This window comes from Oppia nitens, unplaced genomic scaffold, assembly GCF_028296485.1.
Source record: "Oppia nitens isolate AA-2021 unplaced genomic scaffold, nextdenovo-longstitch-racon4-pilon3 scaffold52_pilon_pilon_pilon, whole genome shotgun sequence".
Classification (NCBI taxonomy): Eukaryota; Metazoa; Arthropoda; class Arachnida; order Sarcoptiformes; family Oppiidae; genus Oppia; species Oppia nitens.
In genome coordinates, this window is record NW_026533235.1 from 89,498 (window position 1) to 103,596 (window position 14,099).

The 14,099-nt window shown below is 30.4% G+C and overlaps 2 protein-coding genes across 2 annotated transcripts; one reads left to right on the forward strand and one right to left on the reverse strand.

Annotated features, from left to right (window-relative positions):
* Positions 1–1,465: 1,465 nt before the first annotated feature.
* LOC128960744 (putative uncharacterized protein DDB_G0282499) lies at positions 1,466–4,405 on the forward strand. Its single transcript, XM_054306875.1, has 4 exons — positions 1,466–2,094; positions 2,200–2,973; positions 3,082–3,835; positions 4,085–4,405. The coding sequence occupies exons 1-4, from the start codon at positions 1,466–1,468 to the stop codon at positions 4,403–4,405; spliced, it is 2,478 nt and encodes an 825-aa protein (XP_054162850.1).
* Positions 4,406–6,796: 2,391 nt separating this feature from the next.
* Positions 6,797–12,186, reverse strand: LOC128960733 (multidrug resistance-associated protein 1-like). The gene is made up of 10 exons (XM_054306863.1): positions 12,150–12,186; positions 11,896–12,033; positions 11,647–11,775; positions 11,054–11,548; positions 10,388–10,574; positions 10,050–10,321; positions 9,821–9,967; positions 9,250–9,721; positions 7,653–9,181; positions 6,797–7,576 (listed from the first exon to the last, which is right to left on the reverse strand). Exons 2-10 carry the CDS (start codon positions 11,953–11,955, stop codon positions 6,797–6,799), a joined length of 4,071 nt encoding a protein of 1,356 aa, XP_054162838.1. The 5' UTR covers positions 11,956–12,033; positions 12,150–12,186.
* Between the last annotated feature and the right edge of the window lie 1,913 nt (positions 12,187–14,099).

Genomic DNA, 14,099 nt, shown 5'->3' on the forward strand with positions numbered 1-14,099 from the left:
TCGGTAGTCATCGGCCACAATGTCATCGATTGCAATATTAACATCAGATGCTTGTCGGACATGTTCGGCAAGTCGGCCACCAGTGACTTGATTATCGGCGGCAATTGACACCCGTAATACTGGGGACAAATGCAAACAAAACTCAAGTATCGATTCAATAGGTTTGTATCGCCGGCGATATACAGATCGTGAGGCCATTCACTATCATCGTTACCATCGATAGTCTTCTTACCGATGATAATGTTTAGTGCATTTAAATTGTGATTCAATGAAGTGGTTGATGAAGAAGATGGTGATGAAGAAGTGTTTGTTTGTATGAATCTGTTGGCCGCCGCCGACACAGACCGCGACCAAAAACCCAGTGTTGTTGCTGTTGTTAAGTGTTTGAATGGACACAATCGGGTAGCGGACCACCACATGATGTCAACATCTTTATCATCAAATGGTGATTACAACTACTTTTAATATATTTGATCACCAATTGGATCAGTTTTTTGTTGTTATTGTCTAACAGTTGTAATAAATAAAAAGTCTATTAATAGTGTATTAAAAAATATATAAATAAAATAAACAAATAATATAACAAACAAATGATGCAATCATTTAAAGTATTATAAACTATTCGATTATATTCAAAACCAAAACAATAATGGCCGCCCACTAATACAGTAGTGTATGTATAATAGGCGCTAAATATTACTGTTTAATACTTAGAGGGGGCGGAGTTTTTTTTTAAATAAAACATATATATATGTTACATAGTTATTATGCACCCACTATTTAAATTTGTATGTATATATTAAGTGTAATCTATGTGCTTGTGGTGCGTCTACTATTTGTTTTGGTTTTGTATATAATCGGACAGTTTTTTAATAACTATTAATATAAATACAATACAGACAATAGAGACAAATAAATAACGTTTTGTTTATTGGGAACTAGTTTTGGTGATAATTTTTGTTTGTTGTCTTAAACAGTGTATTATTATTAACTAATTATTTGATAAAACAAAAAGTTATATAAAAGAAAAATTAAACAAAAAAAAATAATAATAAATTAAATATAATATTATTATCTAAACTATATTATAAACTTTTAATATTTTTATAGACAATGTTTCAAGTAAAACAATAATAACAATAAATACAGTAATAAATTAATAATATGTACACAATATTGATGAATGTTATTATAATATTATTATAATTTATAAAGTATTACATTATTATTATTAATAATATTATTAATAATAATATGATTATTATTATTACATTACTATTGAATACTGTACTGTATTTACAGTGTATTTACAGTGTATTTACGTTTAATATAATATAATATCATTTGATTGTCTAATAATGTATAACAACAACAACAACAATAGTGACACTGTTTATGACATTAAATAATTAATAGCTGAAGTATCACCTAATTTGGACCTATAATATATCATATATTATCAACTATGTCGACGGCGGCGGCGGCGGTGGCGGCGACCACGGCAACGACCAGCGATTGCGAATCGGCTAAACTGGTTATTGGCCAACGAGTAACAGCTATGGCCACTGCAAGACAAAGTATCGATTATCTGTTGAAAGAGATCGAGAAGACACATAAAAATCAGTTGGAAGTGAAGAAATTGATGCGATTGGTTAGGAATGAAAAGGATGTACTATTGTTTGAGATGAAGAAATACGAACAGCTGTTCCAGACATACAATCAATTGCAAAGTCGATTGACTCAATTGGCTAACAAAAACCAAGAACTATCGCATCTGAAGCTATTTATATTGTCAACGCTTAGCGATGTCTATAAACAACAGAAACCATCGCAAACTGTTGTTGACACAGACCAATGTCAACAACAACAACAACAGCTTGTTGTGGTCAATGATGGCCAGACTGATGATGATGATGGCAAACAAAGTCAAGATAATAATAATAACAATAACAAGTCTATGCAATCCATTAACGATTCCAGTGAATCCAATCAACAAACTAATCAATCAAAAGTTGTTCCTAAATGTCTGCAAAAGCTTCCGCTAAAACCGATTAGTCTACCAAAACCATTGCCAAACACTATCTATCCGTCGGAGTTGATATCAATTAAAGACTTGACACCAATCAATAGATATCATTTGATGAATAATAACAATAATAGTCCACAAAAGAAATATAATAATAATATTAATTTTAATAGTCCACAGAAGAAATATAATAATAATATTAATTTTAATAGTCCACAGAAGAAATATAATAATAATAATAATAATTTCAAGTCTAGTCAAGAAAGTGGACAACAAAACCATATGAAGCCAATAAAGATGATTAACTTTGTCTATAAATCAACACTTATGGATACAAACAGTATTCACGCAAATCAAGTATCGAAACAACAACAACAACCAATCGATGGTAATAAAGATAATAATAATGTTAATAAAGAAGATAATTGTTTGCCTAATAATCGACAATCACCTCAAAATGATGGTACAAAAAATTGTGAGACAATTGTTATGCCATCAACGGTCAGTGATAAAATTGATGGACCACCAGTTGTTCAAAGACCTAGTAGATGGAAAACATTGTCATCGCCAGAACTTTCTGGTAATGACAAATGCAAACTTGATAATAATAATACAGTTAACAGTAATTATGTTATTAAACCAGATCTACAAATACACGATAAAAATGTTACTAAAGATACGAATAATAATAATAATAGCAAAGAGTTGGCTAAAGAAACTGAATTAACCATCACTGAAGAAATGGATTATGAATTAAGAGAAGAAAATATGAAAAATGATAAGAAGAAGAAAGTGTCATCAAATAAGACAATTAATGTTTCCAATAGTGATAGAAAAGAGGAGAAAAATACTAATAATAATAACAATAAACATATTAAGACATTAAGACAGAGTCTGATGAAACACGAAGACAACGAATTGAAAGCTGATGTCGTCATCACTGAAAAGTCTGCTAAAAGATCTTATCATGAATTAGACAAATGTGATAATAATGATAATAATAATAAACAAATCGGAAAATACTTGAAAAAACAAAAACATCCGACACATCGTAGTCGTAGAAGAGATCAGTCGTCGTCGTCGGAAATTAAGGACAAATTCAGATCATCAACAAAAATGGATGAAAAAAGTCAACAACAAAATAATAGAGAACGAAGAGAAACCAAGAAAACAAAGAGTTATAGCAAAAGTAGTAGTAGTAGTAGTAAAAGGAAGAGTAGTAGCAAAGAGTCTAAAAATGAAAGAAAACATAGAAATAAAGATAAAAATGACACGAAAAATGAAAACAAGAGGAAGAAGAAGAAGAAGGAGAAGAAGAAGAAAGAGAAGAAGAAGAGGATTGACTCAGACAATGACAAAAAGAAATTATTAGATAATGAGTCCAAAAACAAAACAACTGAAGATATTAGAGACTGTGAGATAAAGCCTGTTTTGCCAACTGTTATGATGACTACTACTACTACTACTACTACTACTACTGTAAAGACTGTTGAGGAGGACAAAGACTGTAGTGATAAATGTCGACAAAAACAAGAATCAATTGTAAAAACTAAAACAAATAGTGAATCAATTGTTGGCGACAATAAACACATCAATAATGAAACAATTGATCAGAAACCTGACGACAAAGCAAGTGTTGTTAGTATTAGTGGTAACATTAGTGGTGTCAACAGTAATGAAGACAACATTAAAGCTAAAACAGCTACTGTACAGATGATTAATACTGCAAAAGTTGATGTCCAATCCAGTGTCAAATCAATTGTTAACAATAGCAATCAAAATGAAGACTTACGCCAAATGGTGCCAAAAGTCAGACGAAATAAATTAAAATTTAAAATTGAAAGAAACAATTTGTTAACTCATAATATAATTAAAAATAATGATATAAAATCTGATTATCAATTGAATAGTAATAATAATAATAATACTATCGATGACTATAATAGTCGAAAGTTGTTATTACAGCAAAAGCTATGCGAAGAGTTGTTGAGAAATAAGGAAATGAAAAGAAGTGGTCAACAAATTAATTCAAGCAATTCATTGATTAAAACAAATAAGACAACAACAACAGATCCGCTACCGAATGTCAAGACAACAACAACAACAGCTACTAAGCTATCATCAAAAGCCATCGATGGCGTCGTCGTTGTGAATCAATTGAAAGTTTGCGAAGCAAATAGTTTTCCAAATAAGTCTACCGTTATATCATCAACAACAACAACAACAAAGCCATCATCATTGGTAGTGTACAGAAGTGGTAATAGCATAGCTGCTGCTGATAATAATGATGATAAATACAAGCCATCTTCCAGTGTCATAGTTGTGGCGTCAAATCGATTGCAAACTAGTAATCGAAGAAAATTTGTGCTAAAAAGATAAAAAAAAAATCAATTTCTTAATAATCAAACAATTAATTAATTAATTAATTTTTAAAATTCATGATATTATTGTAAATAACTATTTTTTTTTAAATACAGTACCTGTACTTTGAATTGCTTTTATTGATTATATTTTGTTGAAAAATTAATTTTAATTACTTAATTACTTACCCCCTCCCCTCCTCTACTGTATAGTATAAATTTTATACGGGTGTAAATACGGTTAATAATCATTACTGGTATATAAATTTTTGTGATTATTATTATCGACGATTTAATTAATATATACAGAGCCTATCAAAAATGTTTTTTTTTATAAAATTTTTTAAATTCAAATGTAAATTATTATTAGTATTTGTAAAGATATTGAATGTTTTTATTTGTGGCAATTTTTAACTGTATTATTATTATTATTACTTAATATGATAAGAGCTCAAATAGTAATTATATTCAATTAATATATTGAATTTGTTTTTTGATCACAAATAAATAAATAAAATTATTTTCTAAAACTATTTTCCATTATTTATAATTTCCTATTACTTTTAATTATTCAATTATAATATTTGTTATCATTTTTTTTAAATTATTGAATTTGTGTTGAAAATTAGTTATTAGGAAACATAAGTTGAAATTTTTGTCTAATTTTATTTCTTATATATGAAAAAAATATTTATTTTATTATAAAAGTTTAACATTAAATTACACTATTATAGCCTATAAGTAGTTATAAATAAATATTTAGCAATATATATATTTTTAAAAATTATAAATTAAGTAAAATTATGGAAAAGTTTAGTAACTTTTTAATTCATAATTAAAATGATATCATATTTATTTTTATTTGGTTATAAAATTTAGTCAATAATCACATTATTATAATAATTTTATGACATTTGTCTTACATTAGGCATTGACTGTGATATTCATTAATAATTTTTTTTTAATAAAAATATATATAAAATAAATAATTGATTTATTAATAATTTAATGATTTAGCGACTAATTAGTTGATTAAATAAACTTATTGACACAAACTGACTGACCGACCGACCGACCGAATAGAAATGGCCGACAATTCAATAAAAGTACCGAACCTTTCGGCAAAATTAGAGCGTCTCAGATGCGGACTAGTATCGGACACAATAAGACTGTCGGGCCGTAGTTTTCCGAGTCTGAAATCGTCTCAGCTGCGATACGGTCTGAAAAGTGGCCACTTCGGTGCCTACGATCCGCTACGTAAACGTAGTAAACTGTTTCGCCAGGCGGTCAGCCGATACGCACCGCCCTATTATTTCTGGCACAAAGAGTTTCTCAACCGAATGAAACAGAAACAGATGATGTCGGCCTTTACGGCCGCCACTGGGATGCCCGTCGGCGATGAATCAATGGACGTTGACTCCGATGGCTATCGACTGTGCATTTGGTGTCAGCAAAAGGTGTCTACCGCTGACATTGATCACCATATGACCAGCCGATGCAAACAACGATTCGACTTTCTCGGTCAGGGCTTCTTCCAGTGTCAGTCATGCAAACAAGGATTTCTTGATCGTCAAGAATATTGCGAACATTCGGCTCTACACTTCCCGACCGTTCAGACCGTCAAGAAGGAGATGATGGATGAAAGTTGTTGGATGACGACGACGACGACGACGACAGCCGACAACGACAACAACGACAACTACTCGCAGACAAGATCTCAATCGCAGTCAAGATCTCAATCACAGCATCCGATCGTATGCAGAGATCAGGCGAAGCGTAAGAAATGGCTTTAAATTTGTTATTATTATTGTTATTGTTATTTAATTATCTTAAAAAAATTTTGATATTTGTTATAATTATTTTATTTTAAAACTATTAGTTTATATATATATTTAATGACATTTTTTTTAAATAATCATATTTTTTAAACATATTCTACATTATAAGTTATAATTTTATTTTATTTTTAAATATTCATATATGAAAGTTTCAATTTGTTAACTATACTGTATATTAAGCTATTTGACATATTTTTAAAAAAAGTTATTATTTTTATCTAATTTTTATTACATAACTAATTTTCATTATAAGCTACTGATTGATTGAATGACTTACAATTTAATAGTATTATAAATTAATAACTAAAGTATATTATTATTATGATTGTATAGATTAAAAAAAACAACAATTAGATTAAATCATTTTTTTTATTATTCAATATTATAGAGATGCTTGACATTAGATTAGTATTATTATTATTAATTTTTTTAATGCATTGTATAAAAAAACATAATTAATAAATAAATTATTTCTATAAAACAAAACAAAAATAAGCATGATAATTTTATATATATTTTTCTCAATGATAATGATTATGAACTTTGAACTTTGATATATATATATATATATATCAAGCATGTCCCGAGTCTTTAGCCATTGAATAAAAGATAGATCTATTATCGTTGAGCAATACTTGGGGCGAGTCATACTCGGCTACCGTTCCCCTATCCATTACCAGTACCCGATCGTAGTCGAGTATTGTATTCAATCGGTGGGCAATCGTAACGATAGTACAATCGCCGAACTCTGTCCGTATGGTCTTCTGGATCAGTTCATCGGTTTCGATGTCAACAGCGGCAGTGGCCTCGTCCAGTACGATAATCTTTGACTTACGTAGCAAAGCTCTGGCCAAACATATCAGTTGTTTTTGGCCAACACTCAGATTGTCGCCGCCTTCGATAACTTCGTGACTCAAGCCGTTATCCAGCGACTGGACAAACGTTTTCAGATGTGCCAACTCAAGGGCTGTCCATAGCTGTGAATCGGAATGCTTTTCAAACGGATCCAAATTCAGTCTCAATGTTCCCGTAAATAGGACCGGATCTTGCGGTATGATTGTCAGTCGCGATCGTAGATCGTAGAGACCAATAGTACCGGTATCGACGCCATCGATATCGATGCTGCCGTTAGTCGACTCAATGATACGAAACAGAGCCAACGTAAGCGACGACTTTCCGGCACCAGTTCGGCCAACAACACCAACCCTATAGCCCGGATTAATTGTAAACGATATCTCACGAAGAACTAAATCCAAGCCATCCCTATATCGTGTACTATAATTTTGAAATTTTATGCAACCTTTTTCTGGCCACTCGGACGGCGGCTGACATTCAGGTTTGTGCCACAAAGCCTTTTGCAAATCAAAATAAATTTGACAGAAATTATAATTAAAATTATTATACAATTAAATAACAATATATTAATACTTCTTGAGGTGTTTCCGTATACTCCAGACATCGTTCAACCGAAACAATATTGGTCTCCAATTGAGTGGTCGCACGGATCAAATTGTTTAACGTTCGGGTAATAGTCATGGCGTAGCTGAGCGTCAGACCGGCCACACCGGGACTCAATGTACGGCGAGCTATGACAGCGTACAGGGCGTTGATGAATATGATTGTATAGCCCAACAGTTCCAGTCGTATCGATAGCCAACAGCTGGTGATAGTGGCGGCAAAAGTGCTCATATTGTTCATGTCTACCCTTTTGTTTGATTCGTCGACAAACTTGTCTACCGATCCGTAAGCCCTAATACTTGTGGCACCGGTCAGTGTTTCGGAAAAGTGTATGTAAATTGGCGACCGAGTAGTCGACTCTATACGTCTCAATTGACGCGATGTCGGTATGTATAAGCGCTGAACAAACAGATAGACGAGTCCGATCGGCAACAGAAAGGCCAGTATAAGCGGCGTTTCGATGGCCATCACAGCGAATGCCGATATGGCACGAAATGCCTGAACCATTGTCATCCTGATGTTCATATTGAGCAGTGTATCGCAGACATCGACGTCCCGGGAGAAGCGATTCAATATCCGGCCCATTGGTGTCGTATCGAAGAAGGACATCGGCGCCCGAAATATATGGTGAAGCATATCGTTATGCAGGATACGGGCGCCTTTCAAGGTGGCCAAGTTTAACATGATTGTCGATATCAACAAAAATATGGCTTCACCCGAACCGAACACGGCATAGACGCCCAGTCGTATATTTCGCCAGCGAATATCGTCGACAAGTTCGGGATCTTCGGAGTCATCGCTCCACATGGACAGCCACTGGCTGGCCGCTATGTTGAATGCACTGGAACCGACATAGGATAGCAATACGGCAATGGATCCAATGTAGCCGACACGCCGAAAATATTCCAAATAGACTGTCCATTTAACTGATCCGGTTTCCGATTTTTCCGATTCTATTAGTCGACCAATTTTCTTATTATTATTATCCTTCTTCTTGTTGTTGTTGTCTTCCTGTTTGTTGGCAGCCTTTGATGTATTGCTAAGTGTTCGGCGTCTTATTTGCGATGATGTCTGGGAACCGCTTTCCGATAGCTTAGTCTGCGATCGTTGTCTGCCCTCAACTAAACTGTCTGCTCGGACATACGTATCAATCATTTGAAGCTCTTCTTCGTCCATATCTTCGTCATCTGTTTCATTGATATGCGTTAGAAGAAAGTCGGCAAAATCGCCTCTGTTTTCCAATAGTTGCCTATAAGTGCCAGACTCTGATATAAAGCCATCTTTCATGACTAGGATTTGATCGCATTTCGACAAAACCGATATCTTGTGTGTCACCAGAACTCGGGTCTTAGTTTTAAGCATACCATTAGGTCCGATAACTTTGTCAAAGATATGTTTGCCAACATTGGCGTCCAGTGCCGACAATGGATCATCTAATAGATATATATCGGCTGACGAATAGCAAGCTCTGGCCATCGATACTCTTTGTTTTTGACCGCCTAATCAAATCAACCAACCAATCAGTCAATAGGTATTCAACACAAAAAAACACAAAATGATAGCAAACCTGATAAGTTGATGCCTTTTTCGCCGATTTCGGTGGTCTGTCCTCCGGGCAGTATCTGAATGTCCTGAACCAGAGCACAGTTTTCGATGATGGTATTGAGTTTTTTTTCATCCATCGGATTGGTATAAATAATGTTTTGCTGGAGGGATGCGTTTTGGATCCATGCCTGTTGAGGTACGTACGCAATACTGCCATTGATATTGATCTGACCTTTTTGTTTGAACATATCGCCCAACATTGCGTGCAATAGCGACGACTTACCAGAGCCTACCTGACCGACAATGGCTATCAATTTGTTTTTCGGTACAGTTAGCGATATATCCGTAAGTGATTGGGCATCAGTTTTGGTCCACGAAAACGATGCCTTATCCACAACGATGGCATTGTCGCTGTCCTTAGCGTGTGTTATGGATTGGCTATCGATTTCATCGCCAGACATATACTTATTGATACGTTTGATTGATACTGAAAACTGATTGATTTTTTTTTTGTTAATCATTAGTTGTTTATAAATAATTTAATCAATTATTAATATCAATTATCAATAATCAAGTATTTTTTTTATATATACCATAGCGTAAAATGAGATCAGCCGGGGAAATAGGTTAAGTGGAAATCGCATTTGATTGAATAGGGATAGGGATACAAATGCTTTTTGTGGGGTCAATATATTGGATGAATCCATCAATACATAAGTGGCAAAACTGGTGATTGATACCTATGTGTATTAGATAATAATAATACATGTATTTACCAGTAATAATAATTAAAAAAAAATATATAATTAAAAAAAATCATACAAAAAATGGTGCTGAATTAAATATGTAGACCATAGCACCCTGAAAATAGGCTCTGGTAGTCAACTGTTTGATTTCGTGATCTCTTTTTGTCATCACTTGTTCATCAAATGATGACTCCCAGGCATACAATTTCAATACTTTAATACCGCTTAGTATTTCGTTCATTAATTTAATACGTTTGTCCTTATGTTTCATTAGACGACTGGTTACGTAACGTATTTTGCCGATTATGTAGCCATTGATCGGCATTATCAGTACCATTGCACCCAAACCTATATAATAGTTATTATTAGTTATCATTATCGGTAATTAACAAACTATTATATTATGTTATTTACCGGCTAACGATGCTACACCCAATTGTTGCCACAATAGATACATAGCAATGGCAATTTGTAAAGGGGATGACCAGGTATCGTTAATTATTTGGACAAAATCAATGATCCTCGATGTATCGATGGCCATCAGATTGACAATTTCGCCGATTGTAAAATCTTTACGTCCAGTACTCGATAGTTGAAGACTCTGGTGAATAATAATTTTTATAAAAAATAATGTAAAAAAATGTGATTTAATATTTTTTTGTTGTTGTTATTGTTGTCGATGTCGATGTCAGAGCAGATAATTATAAAACTTTTTTTTGTGTTGATTTATTTATTTACCACAATTGATAAAAATCAATGGACACCCGTATAACACATGTCTTAAGATCCATGTGTCCTCATCCATGTCCTCTTAAGATACCTGTGTGTGTGTGTGTGTGTGTGTGTGTGTGTGTGTGTGTGTGTGTGTGTGTGTGTGTGTGTGTGTGTGTGTGTGTGTGTGTGTGTGTGTGTGTGTGTGTGTGTGTTACGGGTGTTCATTGATTTTATCAAATTGTGGTAAATCAATAAAAGCGTTTTATAATTGATATTAACTAATTAAATAAAGTTATAACAACCACAACAACAACAAAAATAAAAACTTTTTAAACAAACAAACAAAAAGTAAAGTAAAAGTCTAACTTTTTTGTAGATAGCATTTGTCAAACAGGATCGCATCCTAAGTATGATAATACCGACACCCAACTCGTACTGACCGGTTAGTATAGACTCGAGCATTGGGGAAAAAAACATAAGACACGCGTACAGATAGCCCCGCCATACGGGTTCATCATTGTTTTTATCCATATAGGATATCAGCCAATTAAGTATTATCGGATTGACATACGGCAGAAAACTAAGGGCCAACTTCAATATGGACATCAAAAACATATAAAACCAATAGGTTTTCATTAGCGCCCATAGGATACCGTTATAGGTATTTCCCGTTAATTGTTTGGCATTTGGTTTTAAATTATTGGTAAACAGATCTGAATTATGTTTTGTTATGTTTTCGTGGCTTAGTTTCCATAGATCTTGTTTAGTAAGCGGTCTCTTATAGCCAATCAATATGAGAGCATTGGCCCACCAGAAGGTTAATACAGATAATACCGGTGCCATTGGCTCAGGGCTTTCATTCTGATTTAAATACAAGAAAAATAATATTTAATTATAATTATGGTTTTCATTATAACAATTGATATAATTGTTTTGTAAAATATAATTGATTTTAATACTTTAGATTTCTTAAAAGAGTATGACTTAAAGTCGGTAATACACGATAACAGCAACTGTAGAAAAACAATGGGAATGAATGCCAGTTTAGTGCCAAATCTAAAATCATCGACCAGTCCATCGTATGGTTCCTGATTTAAGTGATAATAATAATTATTATTTAAAAAAAAACTAATTATTGTAATTATTGATTAATGAATTTGTTTTATGTTATTAAATATTATATATATATATATATATAATATTCTTACCGATGTGTGGGTCATCAAAAATAATGACCGATAAGTGATAATACCGGTCACAGACATCATTAGCCAAAACAAAAATAAGACAAACGATCGGATCAGTCCATTGGCACGACTGTAATATTGTAGACATGTTACCAGAATCTATAAAATTAAATATATATATATATATATATATAGAAATTAATCAATATTTAAAAAATTAATTTGTTTTTTTTGTTGTTAATTAAATATATCAAAATAATAATAATAATAATTACAAATGTTATGATTTTGATAATTGGTGTGATGTAGACAACAGGATATATCAATTGTGGCCAATGATATAGTTTGACAAAACCATCGATTAAGTCACACAAACTTATTATTATCAATAGATTTGATAATAACTATAATAACAATTTATTTAAAAAAAAGTTTAAAATATAATTAAATTAAACTGATTTGATAGTTGATAATTAAAAAACTTTATTAAAAAAATAAATAAGATTAAACTAGAAATCATTTCATAGATTAAATTTTTTTTATCCTAATATACATATATAAAGTATATAAATGTATAAACTTTATACTGTATTTGTATTTATTTTTTTTAAAACTTACAATTTTGGTAATATTCAATAGATTCCAGGGTAGAGATGATTTGTATTTAGATTTATATATTGAATTGATTTCATATAATGAAAAAATCCATAAGAAAACTGATGGCAACCATACAAGTGCTGTGTCTTGAAAGCAAACAGTAAAGTCAGGTGTATTTGAATGCCAGGTTAGGTTGACATCCTATTCAATAATAATAATAATAATATTTAATAATAATAATATTTAATAATAATAATATTTAATAATAATAATATTTAATAATAATAATATTTACTAATAATAATATTTAATAATAATAATATTTACTAATAATAATATTTAATAATAATAATATTTAATAATAATAATATTTACTAATAATAATATTTGATAATAATAATAATATTTAATAATAATAATAATATTTGATAATAATAATAATATTTAATAATAATAATTGTTAGAATAATTAGTTAGAATATTTGATTTTTTTAAATATTGAAAATATTGTTTTGTTAAAATTATATTTAATTAAATGTTTTATTTTTCTCAATTAATAATATCACCAAAAAAATAAAAATAAATATTACCCAAACTTTTTCTCCACAAATTTTTCGGGAAAAACTATCCATTTTTTGTTGTTGAGATAAATCCTATATATTTTTTTTGGTTAATAATTAAAAAAATTTTTTTTTAGTAAATGATGATTAAAACATTTTTTTTGGTCACATTTAGATATAAAAGCAAATGTTATATATGCATATATTCAATTGATTCACAATATATTTATACCAATCAAATTTATATATATAAAAAATATAGATGGTCGGGTACAAATAACTTAATAATTAATTAAGTTATTAATAAAGAGTTATAACAAAATAAACAATTGATTATACCAATATAATAAATCAACTATATTTTAAACATATTAGGGTACATTGTATCTTAATTAAAATATATAAATTATATATAAATTACACACACGTTTGTTAGCAAAATATAATAATACAATATTAATTAAAAAAAACTTTTTTTGCAGAAATAAAAACGTTTTGCTGTTGTTTATCATACAGTATGATATGATATAAAGATATTGTATATTATTGTATCCCATAAAACAATATAATAAAATTAATAACAATAATAAAATATTTTTTAATATAATGCTAATAAATATATTTTTTATATAATGAAAAATATGATTAATTACTGTATTAATATTATTGTATTTTTTTTGGTGAAATTATTATTATTAGAAATATTTAGTCAACTTTATATATACTGTATATATATATAACTTTATACTGTTATCACCATTTATACTGTACTTTACTTTAACTTTGAGATTATCTCATACATTAGAAACACAATTAAAAGAAAAAAATATATAATTAACAGTAGAAACAAATTTCAATTTTATTTATTCATTTTTATTATTATTATTATACAGTATATATTATAATACCTGTATAATGTAATTAATAATTATTGCATTATAAATTGTTTATTATTATTATTATTATTATTATCATATTATATTATAATCATATTTAGTATTTGTCTTATTTTTTATGATGTATGGGCAATAAGTGCAAATAATACTGTAATAATAATAATAATAAAAC